This window comes from Perca flavescens, chromosome 10 (assembly GCF_004354835.1).
Source record: "Perca flavescens isolate YP-PL-M2 chromosome 10, PFLA_1.0, whole genome shotgun sequence".
In the NCBI taxonomy this organism is placed as follows: domain Eukaryota; kingdom Metazoa; phylum Chordata; class Actinopteri; order Perciformes; family Percidae; genus Perca; species Perca flavescens.
In genome coordinates this window covers 23,233,400-23,255,920 of record NC_041340.1, presented here as the reverse complement: position 1 = coordinate 23,255,920, position 22,521 = coordinate 23,233,400, and the positions used below count along the sequence as shown (strand labels likewise).

Sequence of the window (22,521 nt, the reverse complement as noted above, 5' to 3'; positions counted from 1 at the left end):
GATAGATGCAGTTGAGTAAAAAGTAGAATATTTGCCTCTGAAATGTAGTGAGAAATAAGTAGAGATGTACAAAGTAGCCTAATTTAAAATTGTACTTCAATACTGTAGGCTAACTGAGTAAAAAGTAATCCTCTCTCACGTGAAGAAATTGTGATCAAGTGATAAAGGTTTGAACAAATAGATTCCTGCCAAGAGAGCAACAATAGCCTACATGTTTGGTATACTTCAAAGTATATTTAGTATTCTAAGAGTTACTGCTAGCCTATGTGTAATCACAGTACATTTTGGAATAGCATGCTTACTTAACATAACTTATTTTGCCGTTTTTTGTAAGACACGTGCCATACAAAAGGCATCTGTTAACACCTGTGATCAATGGTGCAGGTCTGACTTTGAAGACCTGCTTTGTTATCCAGTCATGCTGCGTTAACGGCTGGCCCCGCGGGGCCCGTCTATACCCTGCGTCGCGTACAGAAAAGACCCCCTGCAGAGACTGGATTTCAGGCATCGCGACATTTCCTTCCAATTCAGTGGAGCCGCCGGGTGTGCAGCCACTCTCGCGATGAAATGTGCGGAATGTTTACAGCGAAACGTGTTAATTAACGTGCCCAAAAACTAAAGTCGTTTCAGGCCTGCAGACTCAGCATAGTCTCCTATTGTCCTTCGCTCAGAGTTCATCAAATTAGCCTCCTACCACAGATAATATTGACTTAATGAACCGTCACGTTAACTAGAATATTACTTCCTTTTCCCCAAATTAATGAGGCCGCTAATTGTCCTAATTTGCGTCTGAAACCCCGGCATTAAGAGTTCTCTCTTTGCTTAGGAGAACCACCTCCGTATAGCTCCGGGTGTGTGGGGATAATTACAGAGTAGACGGCTCCCAACATCAAGAGGTTCACTGTTCTTGGTGCATGATTGTTTGGAAAAAATGGAAACGCTCTATTGTTGCGAAATTAAGGAGTCTTTAATTAAAACAACAGAGAGAGACAAGGCAAAACGATGGCTCACTGTATACAAGACCCAAGACAGCGAGGAAGGAAACCCTACTCATTGTTTCTGAGGTAAACTCATGTAGGCCTGTTTGTAGCCTGTGCTATTATATATTTATGATAAAAGCATTCTAAATGTAGGCCTATAGTAAGGTTGGGTCACAAGGAGTGAACACAATAAAATGTGTATTGTGTAATATTGAAATTCACATAAAAAAGCAATATTACAATGTTTACATTCATTTCTTTAGGGATGTATTTATAAAATTGTGTCTATAGTAGTGTAATCAAACCTTGTTGTACTTTTTTTTTTTTTTAGAGTGACTGATTTCCAAATTATTTCTGTGAAATGTTCATGGAAATAACTAGTCTATGTAATAGTGATTATAAGAAAATGGAGACAGTGCTCAATTGGTACACTTCCAATTAATTCCTTCTAATGGAGGGTATCAAAAGAATCAGCAGGTCAGGTGAACTTTTTTTTTATTAAACAGGCAAGCATAGAACTTAACATATGAATAATAAATTCATAATAGTTACTTGGGTTTAAATGGAGCAATTCTTTTGACAAAAATCCAATTTCCCTTATAATTAGTACCAAATTACCTTTTTCTTTTATTGGGAAATTATTACAAAATTACAGACCCATAAATTATAAGTGTTCTGAGTCTAGATGTGGTGTGTATTGTTCTTATGATGTGTTGTAATGTCTTGAACAGGTGGACAATGAAACAGACACCACACTTCAAACGAAAGCCTCCAAAAATAGAGTTGAATTCATTATAGATCGCTTGGGGCAACGGTTCCCCAGGGATAATTGAGGAGCTTTAAAGGCGTCCCCAGTGAAACGAGGACTGCTTTAATTTCACTATTAGGCCTACTTCATTTACAAGAAATTAGAACATGAGACAATGTATTATAATTGGAACTTCTCTGACTCTCTCTGTTATCAGCCCACGACGAACCGACTACTGCTACAAAACATTCAGTGCAGTATTTTACGATGTTCAGCTGCAACCAAACAGTGTGATTGGTTGAGAGGCATTACTCATGCTCACCAGTTACAACCACCTACAGTGTGCGCTGTAACAACTTTAGATGGTTAATAAGAGTTAAATAGCAGCCATGGAGCATGTGTTGACACAAAAGGGTGCTGCTGTGGTTGGCTGGTTGGGGTTTAGGGTTTAAACGGGTCAACATAAACTGTTGGGACTGTTGCCAGGTCCGTCACCAACGTCTTCTGGCAGCTGCAGTTGTCTATGATGCTCTGGTTGCCAAGTTGGTGACATATTGTCCAACCAATTATTGGCTATAAACGGTGTTGCAATGTTGCTGAGGCATTTTGTGCCAACATCTGACAACGTTTGTTGTTTTTGCATTGTGTGATGTTACATCTGACACTACAGCCTGTTCAAGGAGTTTACAAGGAGCACTTGGAGGCAAAAAAACACACAGCTCCTTACTGTGAACAAATTGATCCAACTTGTTTACATTCTGCTGCAGTCAGCAGTATTTACAGCCTACCTGTTCCTGTTTTATCATGAGTCAGAGAGTCAAGGAGCCAGAAATCTCTATCTGTGTTCCATTTTGAGTGTGTTCTGGGTTTCACGCAGCGATTCCTCTGATAACTTGCCTTTTGGAACGGAGACGGGGACTGTGCTTTTTATTCCACTAGATTTATTGGAGAGCCAATAGTTGCAAGCTACTTTGCAGATTCAGATTTGACTTACAGTTGGTAAAATATGATGCATTAATACAAATTAAAGGACCCAACCATATTTAAAGCCGTTAAGATGATCTACACCTTCACCAACCACAACCTAAAATGCTGCTTTAAAGGAACACGCCGACTTATTGGCACTTTAGCTTATTCACAGATTGATTGATATATTCTCAGAAAGGCAAAGCACTACTGTTACTCTCTGCTCCTCACCACGGGGCTTCTCAGGTGCTGCGTGCAAATCACTCCGCCCAAGTAGCAGAAGTAGCAGTGCTTCACCTTCCTGAGAATATAATTCCCAGTTTGTATACGGTTAGAAGATGGCTGCGTCTCATGTGACCTTGTTATTTGTACACGCTGTGACTATACTAATCACAACATGTAAATAGGAAAATGTTGGCGTTATTTTGGCACTTATTGGGAGCAGTAGGCTAGTTGGAGGTAGGCTAGTGGTGGGTGCGCCAGACAGAGTTACAACACGCACAGAGATGAGAAGGGTATGTATGGACTCATCTGACTCTGGGGGATACGGTGAATAAGCTAAAGTCCCAATAAGTCGGCATGTTCCTTTAAGTACGATTTTAAATGCATACTTGTAATGAAGTATTTGTGCATTATGGTTTACCCCTTTTAATAAATATGGAAATTACTTTACACTTTTAAGGGAGGGTGGAATTTTGCATATGAGCAGTGGTTGAATGTAACTACTGGTAAGTACATTTACTCAAGTATTATACATAAGTAACCTATAATTTTCATGTAGGTCTAATTGTACTTTGAATATTTCCATTGTATACTACCTCATACTTCTAATCCACTACATGTTGTAGGCAATTTTTGTACTTTTTACACCACTACATTTATTTGACAGCTTTAGTTACTTTTCAGATTTATTTTACAAAATATAAATAAACTAATATATTATGGTAAATGGCTATTATTATTATTATTATAGGTTAAGCCAGTGGTTCCCAACCTTTTTTCCTTGGCGCCCCCCCTACTCATGTCTAAGAAAAGCTGAGCCCCCCCGCCCGAAACCGAAGTTGATGTAACTCTCGAGATAGAGCCTTACTTTCTTTTTTGATACAGAGCAGTTATCAGCACTGTTACGTCTCTCCTCCATGTTTCATTCATAAAATAGTGATGCCGTGGCGGCAGGAAAAACGAGGATACAACAAAATATATAATTTTCATACAGACTTTTGAATACATTAGATATTCTAGTGTATTATCATCATCTGTTTAACATGTGCAAAACAATTTTTTTTACCTCAACCTCAAACCAGATAAAGACTCGCGCCCCCCCTTGTGATCTTTGCCGCCCCCCCTGGGGGTGCCCGGACCCCAGGTTGGGAACCACTGGGTTAAGCTATACCCAGCAGTGTATAAAGTTATTAAAATTAGCTCCACCTTTACCAGATGCAACTTTAAGGTGATGAATGTATCAATCATTAGTATGTAGTAATATAAATAGGCCTACATGATTCTGAAATTGGCCATTCTGCAGGACAACTTTCACTAGTAGGCCTACTTTAAGTAGGCTATATTTGGAATACTTTTGCACTTTTACTAAAGTAAGATTTAAAATGCAGGACTTTTACTTTTAACAGAGCAGTTTTACGCTGTGGTATGAAGTAAAAGCTTTGAGTCTGGCTACTTCTTCCACCACTGCATACAGCTCCCCAACATCGCAGCTTGGAGCAGCACTGAAAGTTGCCCAAACTCGCCAGTTGCCAGTCCTGCTTCCTCCCTCTCCCCTCCCCTCCGCCTCCCTGAGTGCTGGGAGACATCAGTCTCTCTCTTGCAGGAGGTCAGTATCGAAGCTGACCTGAGCAGTGTCCCTCACACCTCCTCGGCCTCTCTGCCACACGCCCCGCACCAGATGGGAAATGCAGCCGCATTTTTAAAGCCTGCGCGCAGGGATGCAGGCTGTTGCGCTGGCAGTGGGGCTGAAGGAATTAAATATTCATGTAGCCCACCCCCCCAAAAAAAAAAAAAAAAATGAATGGACACCCCGGGACGGAGAGCGTGCCGATTTATTCAACTAAGACCAGGCCTCATTACACTGCTGGCGGCGAGGCAGGTCACGGTGATTTTCTTTACCAGTGCCTCGACCCCGACTGTCACACACACACATAGACTACACAAACAGAGAAGAAGAAGAAGAAGAAGAAGAAGAAGAAGAAGAAGAAGAAGAAGAAGAAGAAGAAGAAGAGAGAGGGGCACTGAATGCTAAATTTGTCTAAGTCTCCATCATCCCAACATCTCAGATGTCCCACCGGCCGGCCGGCGCTGCGCGGATGTTGCACTGGTTCCTCTCATGTAATTGATGACCTAATGAGTGATTATAGCTCCTGTGTCAGAGCACTGAGTGTCAGTGTGGAAGCTCTGAGTTGTAGCTGCACGCGGCATATGGGAGACGTGGGTAACACTGGTTGTGACAGAGGTGTTAGTGTGTTAGTGTGTGTGTGTGTGTGTGTGTGTGTGTGTGTGTGTGTGTGTGTGTGTGTTGTGTGTTGCCAGGGGACACCAGCTGATAGGCACAGGGGCCACGTGTCTAATCAAAATGAATTCGTCTGATTTGATTTGGTCACACTTGGGAAATAACATGTTATAATAATAATAATAATAATAATAATAATAATAATAATAATAATAATAATAATCATAATTATTGTTATTGTTATAGAAATAAATGGAACGTTTTGCGTGATGGCGTATTTGACCCTTGCTAAATGATTCATAAATCGCCTTCGGACAACTTATCAGTTATAGCTCTGTTATAGACAGGTGTGTCTCAGGACTGGCCTTCCACCTGTTCGTTTTATTATTCTTCTGCAAATAATCCGCGAAAGATTGTCCACCTACTGTTTGTTTGAGAACAAACCTCAACGCTGCCAGATATCCCTCAAGGGTCCTACCCGAGGAAGGAGAACCTTCCATGTTGCTCATGATGAGAAACTGCACAACACACAAAAATGTATATCGGATGGGCTTAACTTTTTAAATAATTAATTAAAATAGCCTACCTGGAAAATATTAATTCAGGGGGGAAAAGAAAAGAAAACCCTCAAGAAGTCAAAGCTGCAAGCACAAGTTGTTTATTAATAGTCTGACATGTTAAAGAACAGCTTCGGCATGCGCACTTGTTACTTTTTTTTATTATTTCTGGGGAACTATAATAAACGCCAGCAGACATGCGGACCAGAATTTACTCAACAAGAGTAGATCACCTTTTCAAACAAATAAGCCACGCTCTTAAATGATTAATACTCTCGGCTCCCCCCCTGTGTGAGGATAACAACAAGTTCGTGATTGAGTTACAATGCACAAAAGGAGAAAAAAAAAGTCGAGCTTTGTCTAATTGTTCGTTGACAGGGTCAGAGGGGATTGCGCGATTGGCTGCTGCCTCCTGAGGCTGCAGGGCTGTCGGCGGGCTGGGAGTGACACCAAGGTGACTGAGGGGAGGCTGTATAAATTGCTGGCGCAGTGCAAACCTCTCCAGAGACGAGAGCGAGAGCATAAGCCAGACTCTTCTTGTGTGACCTTTTCGCTGCCGTGCACGACCACAGGCCATTGCCGTGATGACTGCAAAAGCTGAGCTTTCAAGCTGGCCGGAGTACCCAGAGGATTTCACCCTGCTGCCGCAGCGCAACATTCCCTACGTCAACTCCAAGACTTGGATTTCTTCTAATTCACTCCATGCGTTCTCCAGGAGGGACGCGCACGGCGCTGGAGACGCGGGCCTCTCGCTGGACAAACTTGAGCCGATGAGCAAACTTCCTGACTGCGTGTCCGCTGCAGGCATCGCGGAGACAGACTCTGACAAGGCAGCAGAGGGAGACAGGGTGAGCCACTTTGGCCCGCAGAAACACAGGCGCGTCGCAGCCAACGCCAGGGAAAGGAGAAGGATGCACGGCCTCAACCAGGCGTTTGACGAGCTGAGGAGCGTCATCCCCTCGCTGGAAAACGAGAGGAAGTTGTCCAAGTACGACACCCTCCAAATGGCGCAGATTTACATCAATGAGCTGTCGGAGCTGCTGACCGGTGTGGTTCACCCTGAGTGCAGGAGTCCCCGTCCAGGCGCAGCGGACAAGACCTCCAGGAGGAGTCTGATTCACTCTCTCAGTGACTTGGGTTCAAATCAATCAATGACTTCTTCCAACAGCAGTGATGGGGAATCTTCGCACCTCAGTGACACGGAGGAAAGTCCGAGTGGAAGACAGTAACTAGGAAACCACTGATTGTCACCGTTTATGGCGCCGTGTCTGTCATAGAATGAACCAGGAGAGCCAAATACTACAGCTTGTAGACATGTTGATCATATCAGATAGTCCTCTAATATTCTCCTGTTATTTTTTAATAGCTTAGATGACGCACTGCCAATGACAAAACACCTACTGAGATCTTGAATTCTTTACTTCCTACGGCCTCGATGAACACCCAGAGGCCTTTTTTTAATGCACTTTATGCCATGAACCATCACTAAAGACATTCCCTGTGTCATTAGTGACATTTGTCTAAATTAAAAAAAAACAATTATTTTGATATTTATGTATAGCTATGGGGTATTTTATGAGGATTGTTTTGCTACAATAAAGATATACTTAAGACATGAGTGTGCGTTGTCTATTTAATTTTTTTGGTCAGCAATACATTTTAATATACTGAGTGAGTTACATGTCACTATTTCTACTACGTGAAGCGGACTGTCAAATGCAGTAGTTGCTGCAAAGCTGTTGATTTGTATGTGACAAAACCAACTTATTCTCTTTAAGAGAGGGAGTTAACGAGGAATAAAATGAACTAGAAGAAGCTATTTCCAAAGATGTTGTTTAACTCACTGAATGTTAACAAGGACACTTTTTTTCAAAGCTATTCCCACAATGAAAGTGTTCATTCAGCCTATCAGCTAATAATGTCCCATTAAAGATATTGCAGCACATATGGCTTCTCTAACATCCCAGCAGTGAAGAACAGCAATACTTGAATCCTCTTTTTGCAAAAACAATCCATAGAAATTATTGTATTCCAGATGCATTTTTCATCCAACAGGCTACACATAAACAAACAAACATCTGCGAGCCAAAATCTAATGCCTAATGTTACCAGCGTAGGGGATTTCAAAGAAAAAAAAGGAACTAATTATGCTTTATGACAGTCTATCATGGTTCAAATTGTTCCTCCTGGTCTGTCTGTTAACTAATAGCCTACTGAGAAAATGTGGTGCTGCCCGCTCCGGAGGGAAGAGGTGGCTGGAACTTTGCCAGGTCCTTAGAAATGATTTCTGCCAGCCTGTGTTTAAAACTGCCAGGGGCCTCAGTGGGGGTAACATAGGTAGAGGAGCTGATGGCCTCCTCCATCTCCTTCTTGTCATCTACCGCCTGTGCCTGTGCCTGTGCATTGTACCCTGGCTGGATGTAGTTATTTGCAGGGGGCTGACGCTGGTATCGGGGCTTGAGTTGGGCGTAAGTTGGGTTAAGGGTGGAGGGAGGATGCTGGGGAACGGGCGGAGGCAGGGGTGGCGAGAAGAGATGCAGCTGGGGATTTAAGGGAGAATCAGTTATGTTCACATCCGAATAGATGCCCTCTGAGTCTATCTCAGGTCTGAGATCATCGCATTTGATCATAGGAGGCGTGGCTCTCCTTAGGTTGTAATAAATGGTGTCGTCAATGACATTGTCCAGGTGTTCAGCATCCAGGGAACAACACCGTTCATCCTCATCTTCCTCTCCCGCATCCTCCTTGCTTTTACAGAGATAAGTTTCGACAAGAGATAGCCGCTTAAATTTTTGTTCAGGGTTGTCATTAATAGTAGAGTAGTGATTGTCGGACTCGTCCTCTGCGTCATCAGAAACATCTGCAGAACTGTAGACAGGAGCGCCAGAGAGACAGGTGGTTGTGGTTGGGAGTATAACAGGAGACAGGTCAGATAATGATCCCCTATGGAGACTGAGCGGCTGGACAGAGGACCTCCTCTCCACAGAGCACTGCTTTGTTATAGCCTGCATGATCTGGAGACCATGTTTGGACAGGAAGACGAACACTCCTTCTCCTGACTCACAGCGACGGCCTGCCTCAATGCTGAACCCATCCTGCAATCACATGCATTAACACACATCTTAAAGGAATAGTTTGACATTTTTGGAAATATATTTATTTGCTTTCTCTCTGAGAGATAGATGAGAAAATTGAGAACACACATATGCAGCGACAGCCAGCAGCAAATTAGCTTAGCTTAGCACAAAGACTGGAAACGGGAGAAACCACTAGCCCAGCTCTGTCCAAAGGTAACAAAATCAACCAACCAGCACTGCACAAAAACTGAAGGGTAACACGCACCACTATCATGTCTGTGGTAACTATTAGCTGGAGCCACCTGCCCATTAGCTTAGCTTAGCTTAGTTTAGCGCAAAGACTGTAAACGGGGGGCGGGGGAATAGCTAGCCGTGGTCCATCCAAAAGTTAACCTGTAACTTGTCGTTTTTACACTTTAGTTTTAGTACAGAATAAACAAACAATATGTAACGTGTTAATTTGTGACCTTTAGAAGTGCTGGTAGGTGGATTTAGTTGCCTTTGGACAGAGCTTGTCTCCCCCATGTTTACAGTATTTGTGATAAGCTAAGCTTAGCTAATGGGCATGTGGCTCCAGCTAATAGTTACCACAGACATGATAGTGGTGCGTGTTACTCTTCAGTTTTCGTGCAGTGCTGGTTGGTTGATAATGTTACTTTTGGACAGACTGAGCAAGGCTAGCTCTTTTTCCCGTTTCAAGTCTTTGTGCTAAGCTAAGCCAACCAGCTGCCAACCATAGAAAACATTAGAAGGGTAACCTTCAAAGTTATGTGACTGATCTGAGCAGAATGTCAGGTGTATCATGAGTATGGGGATGCAGTTTGAATTCTTTTTTGCACCCTTTCCAATAGAGGGAAATTCATAGGAACTTTACCTCAACCTGTCCAAACTTGCGTAAGTGCCTATACGGCCAGCGATAGAATATGTGACCAGTATTGATGGCCAGCAGTATCACAGCCTCTTTTTCTGGGGAGATCAGATAGTCCCCAGACAACTTGCACCTCCTGGATGCCTCTGTGCTCTGGACAGTCACTTGGTACTGGTTTGGAGGAAGGCTCAGCTCTAAACATGAGAAGACATGAACATATTTGTCACTTAAAACATCACAGCACACCGGTTAGTGCAGCATAACTACACATGAAAGTACTAGATTTTTCATATAAAGTATGTGCAGGAATATATCCGCAAAGGCAATACAGCAAATATATTCTCATATAGAAAAAGGCTGAGTTGAAATTGCTTCTACTAATCTCTCTGTGTGACTGGACTGCCTGGATTTTGTTTTAGGAGAAGTGTAATCCATTAGGAAATAAAAAGAAATAAATGTGTGTAAGCCAGAATTTGCTGACGCTGTTACATTCTGTCGTTCATGTTTGAATAAATTAGTGGCTTTAGCTACTGCTCACCCATATTCAAGGTTTCTGCTGAAGTCTTGAATTTATGATTATGATGCCATGACATTTAAACCACACTGCTAGCTTCTTCACGGTCTTTTACCTTTATTATGATACATTTGCCAATTTACTCTTACAACCTTGTTAAAGGATAATTTCAGTGTCTTACAATTTCTTTGAAGTTTTCTACATTTAGCCAAAAGAAAAATGACAATACCCTCCCCCTTCTCTGACCAACTCTCCCCCCCTAATAATTTGTATACGTTCCCCTTTAGCAACGTTGACATGTTCCCAGATCTCAACGGTCACCTTGGTCAGCATGCTATAAATACTTATAGGAAAGTATTGGGAAAACTATGGAAATTAATCCTTTAAATGCATCCCCTGGTAGGAGAGAATAATACAGTTTATGCTGGTTTCTGATGAGTACCACTTCAGCTGGCACTCCCTAAACCGAATGTTAATTTCAATTGTTTGTTGACTGATCAGCTGGCGCCTGCAGACTGACGAGCATTACCGGCGGTTTTCCAAGATGAGTAAAGGTCATTGTCCTCCATGGTCAAGCCATTTCCTCTCTCGAAAGCCCGTTTGTCTGATTCCCCAGGATCCTTCTGTAAACACAGTGGCATGGCAAACATTACATGGAGTGTACACCAACCTCTTATCACTGTTTTACGACTTCAAAGATGTAAGACACAAGGAAAAAACATAGCTTGTGCAAGCACAAAAATTAGAGAAGTGAAGAGACAGAAGTTACAGATACTGTATTAACTTCCTCATTGTGCTATCTCTCTATTTCTGATTGTGGGGAATGTTTATCACCACCTTTCCCAAATGATAACACTACTCCTGATATAAAAAAAATGAAAAAGGGGAAAGGTGCACTGGTCATGAGGAGAGTTGTGAAATACCTGGAAGGCCAGAAGACAGAGGGCACTTAGCCAGTCCTGGCTTGTCGTGGAGGCCAGGGTGTAGGTGCACTGAATGGTGTGTACGTAGAAGGCAGTGCACCCAGAAGGGCAAGACTCCTTTGGCGCAGGGATGGCACTGAGGCAGTCACTTAGACGCACCACTTTTCTTTCAGGTGTTTTATACCGACCGACTTTCTTCTGGTCGGTAGCAGCATTGTTATCAAGTACAGTCGAGAGCTCCAACCGCCCGACCCCCATGGAGCTGGGCTTAAATAGCACCACCGATACTTTCCGCCATGTTTTCTGTAGTAGATTACAGAGGGGAAATGGATACTGTTAATAGGTCCTTAAATGGCATTTAATTGTATGTTATTTTAACATTAGCAAGTATGGCATCTGTATGGCAATTGTTATGCAGACGACACACAGCTTACATTTCTGCTTCACGTGGTTTGAGCCCTGTTTAAAAAAAAAATCATTGACTGGATGGCTCAAACGTTTCTACGGTTGACGGATGACACCGAGATCATGGTCAAGGCTGGGTCTTCCAACATGACAATGAGCCGAAGCACACAGCCAGGATAACCAAGGAGTGGCTCTGTAAGAAGCATATCAAGGTTCTGGCGTGGCCTAGCCAGTCTCCAGACCTAAACCCAATAGAGAATCTTTGGAGGGAGCTCAAACTCCGTGCTTTTCAGCGACAGCCCAGAAACCTGACTGATCTAGAGAAGATCTGTGTGGAGGAGTGGGCCAAAATCCCTCCTGCAGTGTGTGCAAACCTGGTGAAAAACTACAGGAAACGTTTGACCTCTGTACTTGCAAACAAAGGCTACTGTACCAAATATTAACATTGATTTTCTCAGGTGTTCAAATACTTATTTGCAGCTGTATCATACAAATAAATAGTTAAATAATCATACATTGTGATTTCTGGATTTTCTTTTTTTATTATGTCTCTCACAGTGGACATGCACCTACGATGACAATTTCAGACCCCTCCATGATTTCTAAGTGGGAGAACTTGCAAAATAGCAGGGTGTTCAAATACTTATTTTCCTTACTGTATATAGTATATAGATATTTTTTTGTGAAGCACATAATGATTAATCTCTTTATTTGACATGTTAATTGTTTATTAATTTTGATTATTTAGTGCTGCTCTTTTGTTATTACATTACATGTCATTTAGATGACACTTTTATTCAAAGCGACTTACAATTGCTACATATGTCGGAGGCCGCACACCTCTGGAGTAACTAGGGGTTAAGTGTCTTGCTCAGGGACACATTGTTTGATGTATCGCAGTGAGAATTGAACCCAGATCTCCCACACCAAAGGCATGCGCCATCACCACCCACAACTAAACATAGATAGAGTAGATATGGTTCTTATGAAAAAATAGCCCTGTGCTGATCTGTAGCTAATTTCAGATTGAGAACAAACCACACTGAAGGGATTTTCACACACCAAGTCATATTGATCCAAAATAGAATTTGTCATACCTTAGGCGTACACATTATCTAAAGACCACTATTTTAAGATCTTTATGAATCAGAATAGCACATTGAATGAAATTTTAACACTGTGTATTCCCCAAGTTTTTATTATGTCTCTCACAGTGGACATGCACCTACGATGACAATTTCAGACCCCTCCATGATTTCTAAGTGGGAGAACTTGCAAAATAGCAGGGTGTTCAAATACTTATTTTCCTTACTGTATATAGTATATAGATATTTTTTTGTGAAGCACATAATGATTAATCTCTTTATTTGACATGTTAATTGTTTATTAATTTTGATTATTTAGTGCTGCTCTTTTGTTATTACATTACATGTCATTTAGATGACACTTTTATTCAAAGCGACTTACAATTGCTACATATGTCGGAGGCCGCACACCTCTGGAGTAACTAGGGGTTAAGTGTCTTGCTCAGGGACACATTGTTTGATGTATCGCAGTGAGAATTGAACCCAGATCTCCCACACCAAAGGCATGCGCCATCACCACCCACAACTAAACATAGATAGAGTAGATATGGTTCTTATGAAAAAATAGCCCTGTGCTGATCTGTAGCTAATTTCAGATTGAGAACAAACCACACTGAAGGGATTTTCACACACCAAGTCATATTGATCCAAAATAGAATTTGTCATACCTTAGGCGTACACATTATCTAAAGACCACTATTTTAAGATCTTTATGAATCAGAATAGCACATTGAATGAAATTTTAACACTGTGTATTCCCCAAGTTTTTTATTATGTCTCTCACAGTGGACATGCACCTACGATGACAATTTCAGACCCCTCCATGATTTCTAAGTGGGAGAACTTGCAAAATAGCAGGGTGTTCAAATACTTATTTTCCTTACTGTATATAGTATATAGATATTTTTTTGTGAAGCACATAATGATTAATCTCTTTATTTGACATGTTAATTGTTTATTAATTTTGATTATTTAGTGCTGCTCTTTTGTTATTACATTACATGTCATTTAGATGACACTTTTATTCAAAGCGACTTACAATTGCTACATATGTCGGAGGCCGCACACCTCTGGAGTAACTAGGGGTTAAGTGTCTTGCTCAGGGACACATTGTTTGATGTATCGCAGTGAGAATTGAACCCAGATCTCCCACACCAAAGGCATGCGCCATCACCACCCACAACTAAACATAGATAGAGTAGATATGGTTCTTATGAAAAAATAGCCCTGTGCTGATCTGTAGCTAATTTCAGATTGAGAACAAACCACACTGAAGGGATTTTCACACACCAAGTCATATTGATCCAAAATAGAATTTGTCATACCTTAGGCGTACACATTATCTAAAGACCACTATTTTAAGATCTTTATGAATCAGAATAGCACATTGAATGAAATTTTAACACTGTGTATTCCCCAAGTTTCCCATACTACTAAAATTAGGCACCGGTACGATCTAACCAGTGACTGAAATAGTCAGCAAAATTCATGTGTAATACATTTGTGAGCAGCCTCACTTATTAATAATTAATATCTAATAAGGGAGGAGCAACACCAGATTTTCACCATTAAAGTCAGTCTGAATGTACAGCTGCTATGAAATTATATAGATTACCTGATGAGACACACACATGGGTGGAATTAGTAACAATGAATTTCCCCGCAGTTAGAAATGATTGTGGAAATATTTACACAAAACGATTTGTGTCTTAAAATAATCCTCTCCACATTGGCCTGAACAATAACAATGACTCTATTTTACTTATACATGTGAAATAGTCTATTGGAGTATAAAATATAAGGATCGCTTACTTGAATGACTTTACAGCGTTAACAACCACATTGAACATCTTAAGGAACATTGTTTTTAAAAAACGTTTTTAAGGACAAAAAGTGTAATGCAGTTTCATAAATTCTGCAAAATCTTGTTTAATCTACTGTATGTCCTATAGAGTGCAGGGATTGTGTGTGGTCTTAGACTTTCAAAACTGAAATTTACTTACAACACTGAAAAAAATGTTGCAACATTGTTCGAGAAGTATCACTGGTCTAAACATTGGCATTCGTTTTTTACTAAATGCTTGCAGGTTTTGGTCGTGCACTCTTTAACTCACTGTATGATTTAATCAAGGTTGACATTCAGAGAGTAATTCATTTGTCATTGCAATGAGTTTGGATATCATATGTTCTAGTCAAGACGTGAAACCTCTGAAAAACATTTATCAATTGAGCCTTTGCTCATATTAACTAAGCAGTTCAAGAAAGCCAAATGTCATCACTATTTCTGACCGAGCTGCTCAGTTGCCATATCGGCCACAATGGGCACAATGATCACCGTTTCACAAGGATGCTGAATTTCTAGAAAACTTACTTTTCCAAACTTGACTGCCCGAAGGTACAGCTTCCCTTCCTTGAAGATGACATCCATGCTTGTAAGTCTTGTCTGTATAGCTTTCAGTCTAGTTCCTGATGCTCTGTGGTCAAGATGTGACAAACTAGGAGGTTAAAATTAGGTTTTCTCCACCACTAGAAAAAGTGTTTCCTTTACGTCACCAGCAGTTTTCATTCTGTTGCCTGCTTGTGTGAGTTGTTAGACTTACTGAAAGTCAAGATATCTCTGATCTGCAACTTAACGGTTGCAAAACAACGGGTACATTGTGTGTTGCTTTTTTTTCATGAGTCAAACTTCCCTTTACATTATTCTGCCCGTTTTAGCAACTTCCTCACCATAAAAAAAACGGTACCACACCTTTGTATTATTCTAGACAAGAACATAAAAGAACAGAGTGTTTTTTATTTACAATTGGAGTATCAAAAATGTATATTACAAAGTCTACACATCCAGGGCAAAAAAAGGTCAAAAAGAAAATTCATCTGATGAACCTGCAAACTGTTAGGCGATGATAAAAATTATACACTTCCTTAGTTCAGTGACGCTGTACCATTTCTTCAGAAATTCAGTTCCGTTTAACATTGGAGAATCTTCTCTTTAATTAAAAACACTTAGAAGTCCATTGAGCTGTGAGCCAGGTAGTCTTTCCGTCCGATGTTGGTGACCTGCTTGGTCTGCATGGCCTCCAACTTAGGGCAGTCTGTAATACGATGACCCAGACCGCCACAGAACGTACAGCCCCTCTCTCCTGTGAAAACATGAGAATCAGGTATGTCACAAAAGGGTTTGCAAACACTGCACACTTCTGTGCATTTGAGACGAGAAGATTAGATCAGGTTAGAGCGACATTTAAAAAGGGAAAAACAAAGAAAATTAGAGTGATCCATAAATGGAGAGCATGTAGGCCTAGAGCAGGCGATATGAACTAGAGTTGGTGTGAACGACTCACCTCCGATGTCCAGCATGGTCTCGTCTCCTGTCTGGAGCACCTGGAGGACTGGAGGAACCTTCTGCTTGGCTTCAACTAGCAGAGCTTTCAGGTCCATCAACACCGACTCATCTATGGGGAAAGACGTACACTTAATGTTAAAATAGACTTGTCTTTCCTTATTTTCTGTCATATCTATAATGTTACAGATGCTCATAGTAGTTAATTTCTACCCAATTTCTGATTACATTCCTGGTGGAAAATATCATATTTGGTTTAGAACCGTTATTGGTGATTTTTCACGGTATTAAGTCCCACTATGCACTGTTGCAGTCAGTCCCCGGCTGCAACGGACTGTACAGAGACATCGACAGCAGAGCACAGACTCCAGCAGCGAACTGGAAACAATCAGAGCAGATTAGGCTTCTTTGAGAGACAGGCACTCCAACAGAGCATCACAGAGGGGCCCCAGGAAATGCACCAGACCTTGAAGCAAATTAAAACATAGTGGCCAAACTGTGGAATTTCAAATTCAGGGCTGCAGACTGCGACCAAATGGTCGCATTTTGCGACCAAAATTTGAGAGTGTGCGACTGAATTTTACATCCAGTCGCACATGTGCGACCAGTAAATTTGCCCTTTTTTACACGTTAAATGTCGAAACGTAGGTACCTGAGCGCGTAAGCGCAAGCTTATCTGTCCTCTCTGAAAATTGACAGAGAGCGGTGCTCCGACACAAACACACACACTCGCAGAGGTGCGATCGGCGCAAACTACGTCGGCTATTTTGTTGAAGTCACAGTGAGTGATGCCGATAAAATGGTTTCAAGTATGGTTACGGTTTTTAAAAACTTCACGCAGACAGCGTTTGCTGCTACATGATATTTAAAACAGTCACGGTGCTGTTGACGTTACACGTCCTCTGAGACAAGTAGCAGGCTCAACCGTGTGCAACTGTGCCCTGGTGACTGACTGACAGGCTGAGGTTGTAAGGCAAGGCAACTTTATTTCTACAGCAGCTTTCAGCAACAAGGCAACTCAAAGAGCTTTACATGAAACATTAAAGAGCAATTAAAAACGGTCATGATGAAAATACAACAGGCTAAACAAGTTACAATGAGTAAGAAATGAATAATTATTCAATTTAATAGGTTGTAGGGATGGGTTTGGAAGGAGAGAGGGAGGGGTTTTATTTTTGTTTAATTTCTTTAGAGTGTAACATATTCTAATAAAATAACAATGTTCTAACTACATAGGATAAATAGGTTTGGAATTATTTTTGCAACTGAAATAATTGTTTTGTAATTACAGAGGGAAAGTACCAAAAAAATGTACCCGTATAATTTTTGTATGAATTGGTTCAGATGCGAAAGGTACCCAACCCTAAGGGTAGTAGCCTAAACAATGCATGTTTAATTTTAAGGTGAATTCATTGTAGTTGTAGACTAGAGTTGGTACATTTTTTTAATATTTTGTTTACTGTCATGACAGCAATGGTGCCTTCTATGTTGCATCTTCAAAAGTGACACTGAATTTGAAACAGCACATTGTAATTTCTGCATCTATTACCAAAGTATTTATTAGTAATACAGTGGAAATTAGTAGAAATGTGAATATTTGTTTAGCATGTTGATTTACTGTGTGTGCCCCTAAAATTTCTGGTTGCGCCCCTAAAATTTTAAAATAAGCTGAGTTATTGCACATGGGACAGGAGTTTTTACTCCTACTGGTCTTGAACCAAGGTAATCTAAATCTGCAACCTGAGGGGAGTATTACGAACTCAGAGTGAAGGGGCTGGTTTGTGCAGTCTAATACAGACCGGGCCTTGCGAAGTACTTGCTGGTCAAAGATAACCATCAAGGGGGACTGTGGGAAACCTATCACCTTCCAGCCACCTTCACAATATGGCTGAGGTGGTTTTTTGTCCCTGATGTTCAGGTTACCACACCAAGCAATCATGGCAAAAGTAAGAACTGATTCAATAAAAGATTTATAAAATAAGGACATAATTTTCCTATCCACATTAAAAGTGTTTAACTTCCTAAGGGAGTACAAACATTGCTGTCCCTTCTTACAGGCTGCATCAGAATTCACATCAAACTTCAGGTTTTTATCTATGACGGTTCCCAGAGACTTGTACTGTTCAACAAACCGTTCCCTTAATGGAAGTCTTAGATGGTGGGAGGGATACTTTCCTAAAATCAATGACCATATCCTTATCCCTATCCCATATCCTGCGCCACTGAGCAACTCTTATAGAAATGAACCAGGTTCCGCCTTGAGCGCTGTATCCAGTTCTTATAATACGCCCATGGTGAATATAAGGTGCAGCAGTATGACTTTTTTTGTTTTTTGAACATTAAAAGCATGTAAACAGTTCTAGTAAAAAACAAAAAAATACAACCATAAACCTGACACTAGCATATAATAGTGTTAAAGTCTCCTTTAACTTATTGTCATTTAACACTGAATTATGCTGACTAAATTCACTATAATAATATTCTGAAAATCACTACTCCAATATAGAAATGAATCCGATGTTTGTCATGATTGGTATTTTTCTTACCACAGCCTTTATTGATGAATGTAGTGGCAATACCAGTCTGGCCTGATCTTCCAGTTCTTCCGATTCTATGGACTGAAACGAGACAATTTCACCAAACCAGCCTGAACAAAAACACTGTACCAATTTTAAGAAGGCCAGGCCAGGCCAGGCCAGGCCAGGCCAGGCCACCCCCCGACCACCCCCCCCCACACACACACGTCCTGTTACCATAGTTTTCTATCTCCTCAGGCATGTCATAATTCACTACATGCTGTATAGCTGGGAAATCCAGACCCTTGGAGGCAACGTCTGTGGCAACTAAGACATCTTTCTTTCCTTCTTTAAATGCCTCAATGGCTTTAGTTCTTTCCTCCTGATCTGCAAAATAAATCAACAAAATATGTCAACATAAACCATATTTTGCAAGACAATGACAAATGGAAAATGTGAGAAAAGTGTTTGCAATGCTTTCAGTTTGTTGGAAATGTTAAAGAAAGTATAAAGCAGAAAAGGTGACCTTTGCAAGCAGGATGGCATCTGGTGGTAATAATGAGCAACTACAACAAAGTTGAAGAGTAAGGCTGTGTACATATAATAAGTGCTCTGAAACTTGATGCTGGGTTGGGTTCCTCCAAACACAGTAATCCTCTGCAGGCACTATTACTATGTACTGATTGCTATGTACTTTAAAAGATAGGAACAGAGCTCTGTGCACCTTTTCCTCCATGGATGGCCACCGCTTCTACTCCTTTTAGCAAGAGATACTCATGGATGGCATCTACATCGGCTTTCTTCTCAGCAAATATCAGCACCTGTTGATATGAACACAAAATATTTTGTAACATTTGACATTTTGTGACTTTTGGTATATGTCATGTCAATCTCATAACATGGAAATACTGACAGGAGGTGGTGTTTTCTGGAGACACTCGAGCAGGTACACCATCTTGGCCTCCTCTTTGACATATTCCACTTCCTGCACACATACAAAAACACACACACATTTATTATTTTTAAGATGATGAGTGAGTTTGTAAATTGAATTCAATAAATTCCCCCGACTAAGGCAGAAATCCTCTTTCAGTGACAAATGAACATACCTGGATGACATCCAAGCTGGCAGCCCCGGCCCTGCCTACGTTGATAGTGATAGGTTTGACCAGCGCACTCTTGGCAAAGTTCTGGATCTTCTTGGGCATAGTGGCGCTAAAAAGCAGGGTTTGCCTTTGTCCCTAGAAAAGGAAATAACACATTCCATGTCCAATAGCCTCAAAAAGACAAGGTCCGTTTTTCATGGCAATATTTTTGTTTGAGAAATAAATAAAACATTCAGCTACAACAGCTTGAGTCCAGCAGCTGTAAGATGGACTAATGGGCCAACTATGGTGAGTGCTTAGGTGATGACAAAATGAGCTACCTCTTAAAGCATCAGGACCGTGTTAAAAGCTATTTCATCTACTGTTACAGACAGAAAATAAAGCATTATTCTTGAAGAGGAACTGCATGAAATGTAGGGTTGGGTACCGAAATGCGGTGCCAATAGCTGGCACTGGTTCCGACATAAACAGTAGTAACGAGACCGAATAAAAACGATACCGTTAGCTAGTAGCAAGATTAAACACAATGGTTAAAATGGTGACAGCTTACGTTAAGCGGTGTAAAGAGTGACTGTATTTCCCTGTAGAGGATTCCAACACCGGGACGTAACAATCTGACTTCAGCTGCCGTTGTCGGACAAACAACACAGACGGTGCGTTCACTTGAAACTCGCCGGCCTTGTGGTGCATTCAAAGTTATTGTAAAATACCCTTTTCCCATCTGGTGGTTGTTTTTGTCATTTACCAGCAATTTACTGGTGAAATAAGTCATTGTTATAAGTTATTGTTATTACATTATTAATCAATCATTTAATTTTGACCATATGGCCTTAGCAATAAACAAGCCGCTCTTCAATGTTGCCACTAAACCGGCACCGTTTTAAAACTATTGATTTAGCACCGGTATCAGAAAAAACCCAAACAATACCCAACCCTAATGAATTACCAACATAACTTTTCAGTGGGGAAAATCTGAGGGAAAGAGCAATGATATCCCATTGAGTGGTCAATTTGTCCAACCAGGACAAGGGAAAAAAACAACTGTCTCAAAAACTCACCTTGAAATAAGAGAAGATGGTTCTGATGTCTTCCTCAAAGCCCATGTCTATCATCCTATCAGCCTCATCCAGAGCCAAGTAGCGGCAGATGTCCAGACTCACCATCTTCTTCTGCAGCAAGTCCATCAGTCTGCCAGGGGTAGCAACCATCATGTGGACACCACTATAACCAAGAGGAGGTACACATTCAGTATTTTTTTAAAAGTACAGTTTTGTTAGTGCCTAGGTTCTGAGATGGCCAAGGTAAATGTTTGTAATATGCATGCTTTCTGTAATGCATTGCATTGGAACTTTTGCCTATTTTGTTCTGAGTGATTTAATGTGGCTGCATCGTGCATTTTTTATTTTTTTTGCGTGGCAGTAGTTCAAACTGAAATCCTGAATTCAAGACAGAAACGGATTCCTTTCAGACGAGTCTTCACTCTTACTTACTGTTTTACTACCTCCATCTGATCCTTGACAGACATTCCTCCGATGCAGAGGGCAGTGCGCAGCTGAGGAGCTCCTTCCTCCTCCAGCAGCTTGCAGTAGTACTCGATGATGCCGTGAGTCTGCCTCGCCAACTCTCGCTGGAGTCAAAGGAAAAGGTATTCAAATCAGATATGCGTAGTTGCACACAAATAAAAAAGAAAAGTTGCTCACAGTAAATGCAATCTGTCTGAAGTGCAAACAGTAAGAAATGCTGCGTTTATTTTTGGAACCACCAATCAGGCTTTATGCTGTATTTCAAGCTGCATCATCATCATCATCATCATCATCAATTAAGTGGGTTTGTTGTGTGTGTGTTTTACTGAAGGACAGATGATGAGTCCATATGGTCCCTCTCTCTTAAAGAACGGCAGCCTTTTCTCCTGCTCCAGCGCAAACATGGTGATTGGCAGAGTGAAGACCAAAGTCTTTCCAGAACCAGTGAAGGCTATGCCAATCATGTCTCGACCTGACAGACTACAGACAAAACGCTGTCAATTCATGAACCGTTTACACGTACTTAACATAACTCACAGTCTGGTTGTATAGCATATGTCCATTTAATGTACTTACACTGTAGGGATTCCTTGAATTTGAATCGGTGTGGGATGCACAATTCCCTTCTTTTTCAAACCTTTCAGAATTGCTGGAAAAAACAACAAGCAGATTTGTTTGCCAGTTGTTAATTGTGTGGGACCACTGAAGGCCTCGCACAGGCACACAATGTGTTTTTCATGTGTGGGACAGAGGGCGTGGGTTGTAACCTGGGGGAAGCTTCATCTCCCTGAAGCTTTTGATTGGAGGAGGGATTCCGTCTCCATCAACAAGGATGTGAAACTTCTTCCTGACGCGCTCATGTCGGGTCTTTGGCATATTCAGGATGTAGCGTGGTGCCTTCCAGCTATAAAGAACATCCAGGTGAAATGAAAAGTATATTCAAAATAAAAATAAAAAAATAGAACAGAAAAAAAGAAATAGAATACACTGATCAAGAATTTACCTTGTTTTTATGGGATCGTCATATATGATACCTTTGGCCATTTCTTTTACGGACATTAGAGCTGATTGAGGACAGATTAGAAGATTCAAAATGAGTTTTCAAGTTTAGAACATTCTGCCCAAACTGTAAGTTTAGCAAGGTAAATCTGATTAATAACAGTGTTTCCTCTATGTTGATTGGCAAGTGGCGGTCCGCCACGGTTAGATTTCTCCCGCCTCGGTATCAGAAATATATATAAAAAAAGCCGTCTATCAGCAGTGATTGTAAAGAGCACGTCGACGGAGAATAGCGCAGACACGCGCTTCACAACGCGAGCTGACATATGAAAATCTGAGCGGTCAATATGACAGTATGGCCAAAATAGGTAAAAGTGATTGGATTTTCTTTTTCTTTTGTGTAATGTACAGTATATAAAAACTACTTTAAATGAAATACAGACTATTTTAGGA

General features: G+C 41.0%; 3 protein-coding genes across 5 annotated transcripts in view; 1 reads left to right on the top strand and 2 right to left on the bottom strand.

Annotated features, from left to right (window-relative positions):
• Positions 1 to 1,046: 1,046 nt before the first annotated feature.
• Positions 1,047 to 7,307, top strand: atoh1b (atonal bHLH transcription factor 1b). 2 transcript variants are annotated; one of them, XM_028589764.1, is made up of 2 exons: positions 1,047 to 1,064; positions 6,091 to 7,307. In XM_028589764.1, the coding sequence occupies exon 2, from the start codon at positions 6,297 to 6,299 to the stop codon at positions 6,939 to 6,941; it is 645 nt and encodes a 214-aa protein (XP_028445565.1). In that variant the 5' UTR covers positions 1,047 to 1,064; positions 6,091 to 6,296; the 3' UTR covers positions 6,942 to 7,307. The 2 variants fall into 2 exon arrangements, with proteins under 2 accessions (XP_028445565.1, XP_028445564.1); XM_028589763.1 differs by lacking the exon at positions 1,047 to 1,064 and adding an exon at positions 4,928 to 5,034.
• dok3 (docking protein 3) lies at positions 5,798 to 15,251 on the bottom strand. Its single transcript, XM_028589762.1, has 5 exons — positions 14,956 to 15,251; positions 11,095 to 11,397; positions 10,701 to 10,794; positions 9,664 to 9,851; positions 5,798 to 8,807 (listed from the first exon to the last, which is right to left on the bottom strand). Exons 1-5 carry the CDS (start codon positions 15,010 to 15,012, stop codon positions 7,923 to 7,925), a joined length of 1,527 nt encoding a protein of 508 aa, XP_028445563.1. The 5' UTR covers positions 15,013 to 15,251; the 3' UTR covers positions 5,798 to 7,922.
• A 107-nt stretch (positions 15,252 to 15,358) lies between these two features.
• ddx41 (DEAD (Asp-Glu-Ala-Asp) box polypeptide 41) overlaps positions 15,359 to 22,521 on the bottom strand; it is a 10,818-nt gene continuing 3,655 nt past the window's right edge. For both annotated transcript variants that reach the window (XM_028589761.1, XM_028589760.1), the window contains exons 5-17: positions 22,073 to 22,133; positions 21,837 to 21,973; positions 21,646 to 21,718; positions 21,396 to 21,549; positions 21,037 to 21,173; positions 20,605 to 20,767; positions 19,550 to 19,681; positions 19,354 to 19,425; positions 19,165 to 19,261; positions 18,678 to 18,827; positions 18,471 to 18,542; positions 15,926 to 16,036; positions 15,359 to 15,724 (exon numbers count right to left, since the gene is read on the bottom strand). In XM_028589761.1, coding sequence (XP_028445562.1) covers positions 15,588 to 15,724; positions 15,926 to 16,036; positions 18,471 to 18,542; positions 18,678 to 18,827; positions 19,165 to 19,261; positions 19,354 to 19,425; positions 19,550 to 19,681; positions 20,605 to 20,767; positions 21,037 to 21,173; positions 21,396 to 21,549; positions 21,646 to 21,718; positions 21,837 to 21,973; positions 22,073 to 22,133 — 1,496 coding nt within the window. In that variant the 3' untranslated portion in view covers positions 15,359 to 15,587. The remainder of the gene's footprint in view (positions 15,725 to 15,925; positions 16,037 to 18,470; positions 18,543 to 18,677; positions 18,828 to 19,164; positions 19,262 to 19,353; positions 19,426 to 19,549; positions 19,682 to 20,604; positions 20,768 to 21,036; positions 21,174 to 21,395; positions 21,550 to 21,645; positions 21,719 to 21,836; positions 21,974 to 22,072; positions 22,134 to 22,521) is intronic.

Excerpts from the sequence above, each read along its gene's own strand:
- atoh1b (XM_028589764.1), top strand. The coding sequence starts at position 6,297 with ATGACTGCAAAAGCTGAGCTTTCAAGCTGGCCGGAGTACCCAGAGGAT.
- dok3 (XM_028589762.1), bottom strand. The coding sequence starts at position 15,012 with ATGGATGTCATCTTCAAGGAAGGGAAGCTGTACCTTCGGGCAGTCAAG. Across the intron at positions 10,795-11,094 it reads TCTGTCTTCTGGCCTTCCAG|AAGGATCCTGGGGAATCAGA; the intron begins GTATTTCACAAC and ends CTGTGTTTACAG. Across the intron at positions 9,852-10,700 it reads CTCATCTTGGAAAACCGCCG|AGCTGAGCCTTCCTCCAAAC; the intron begins GTAATGCTCGTC and ends TCTCATGTTTAG.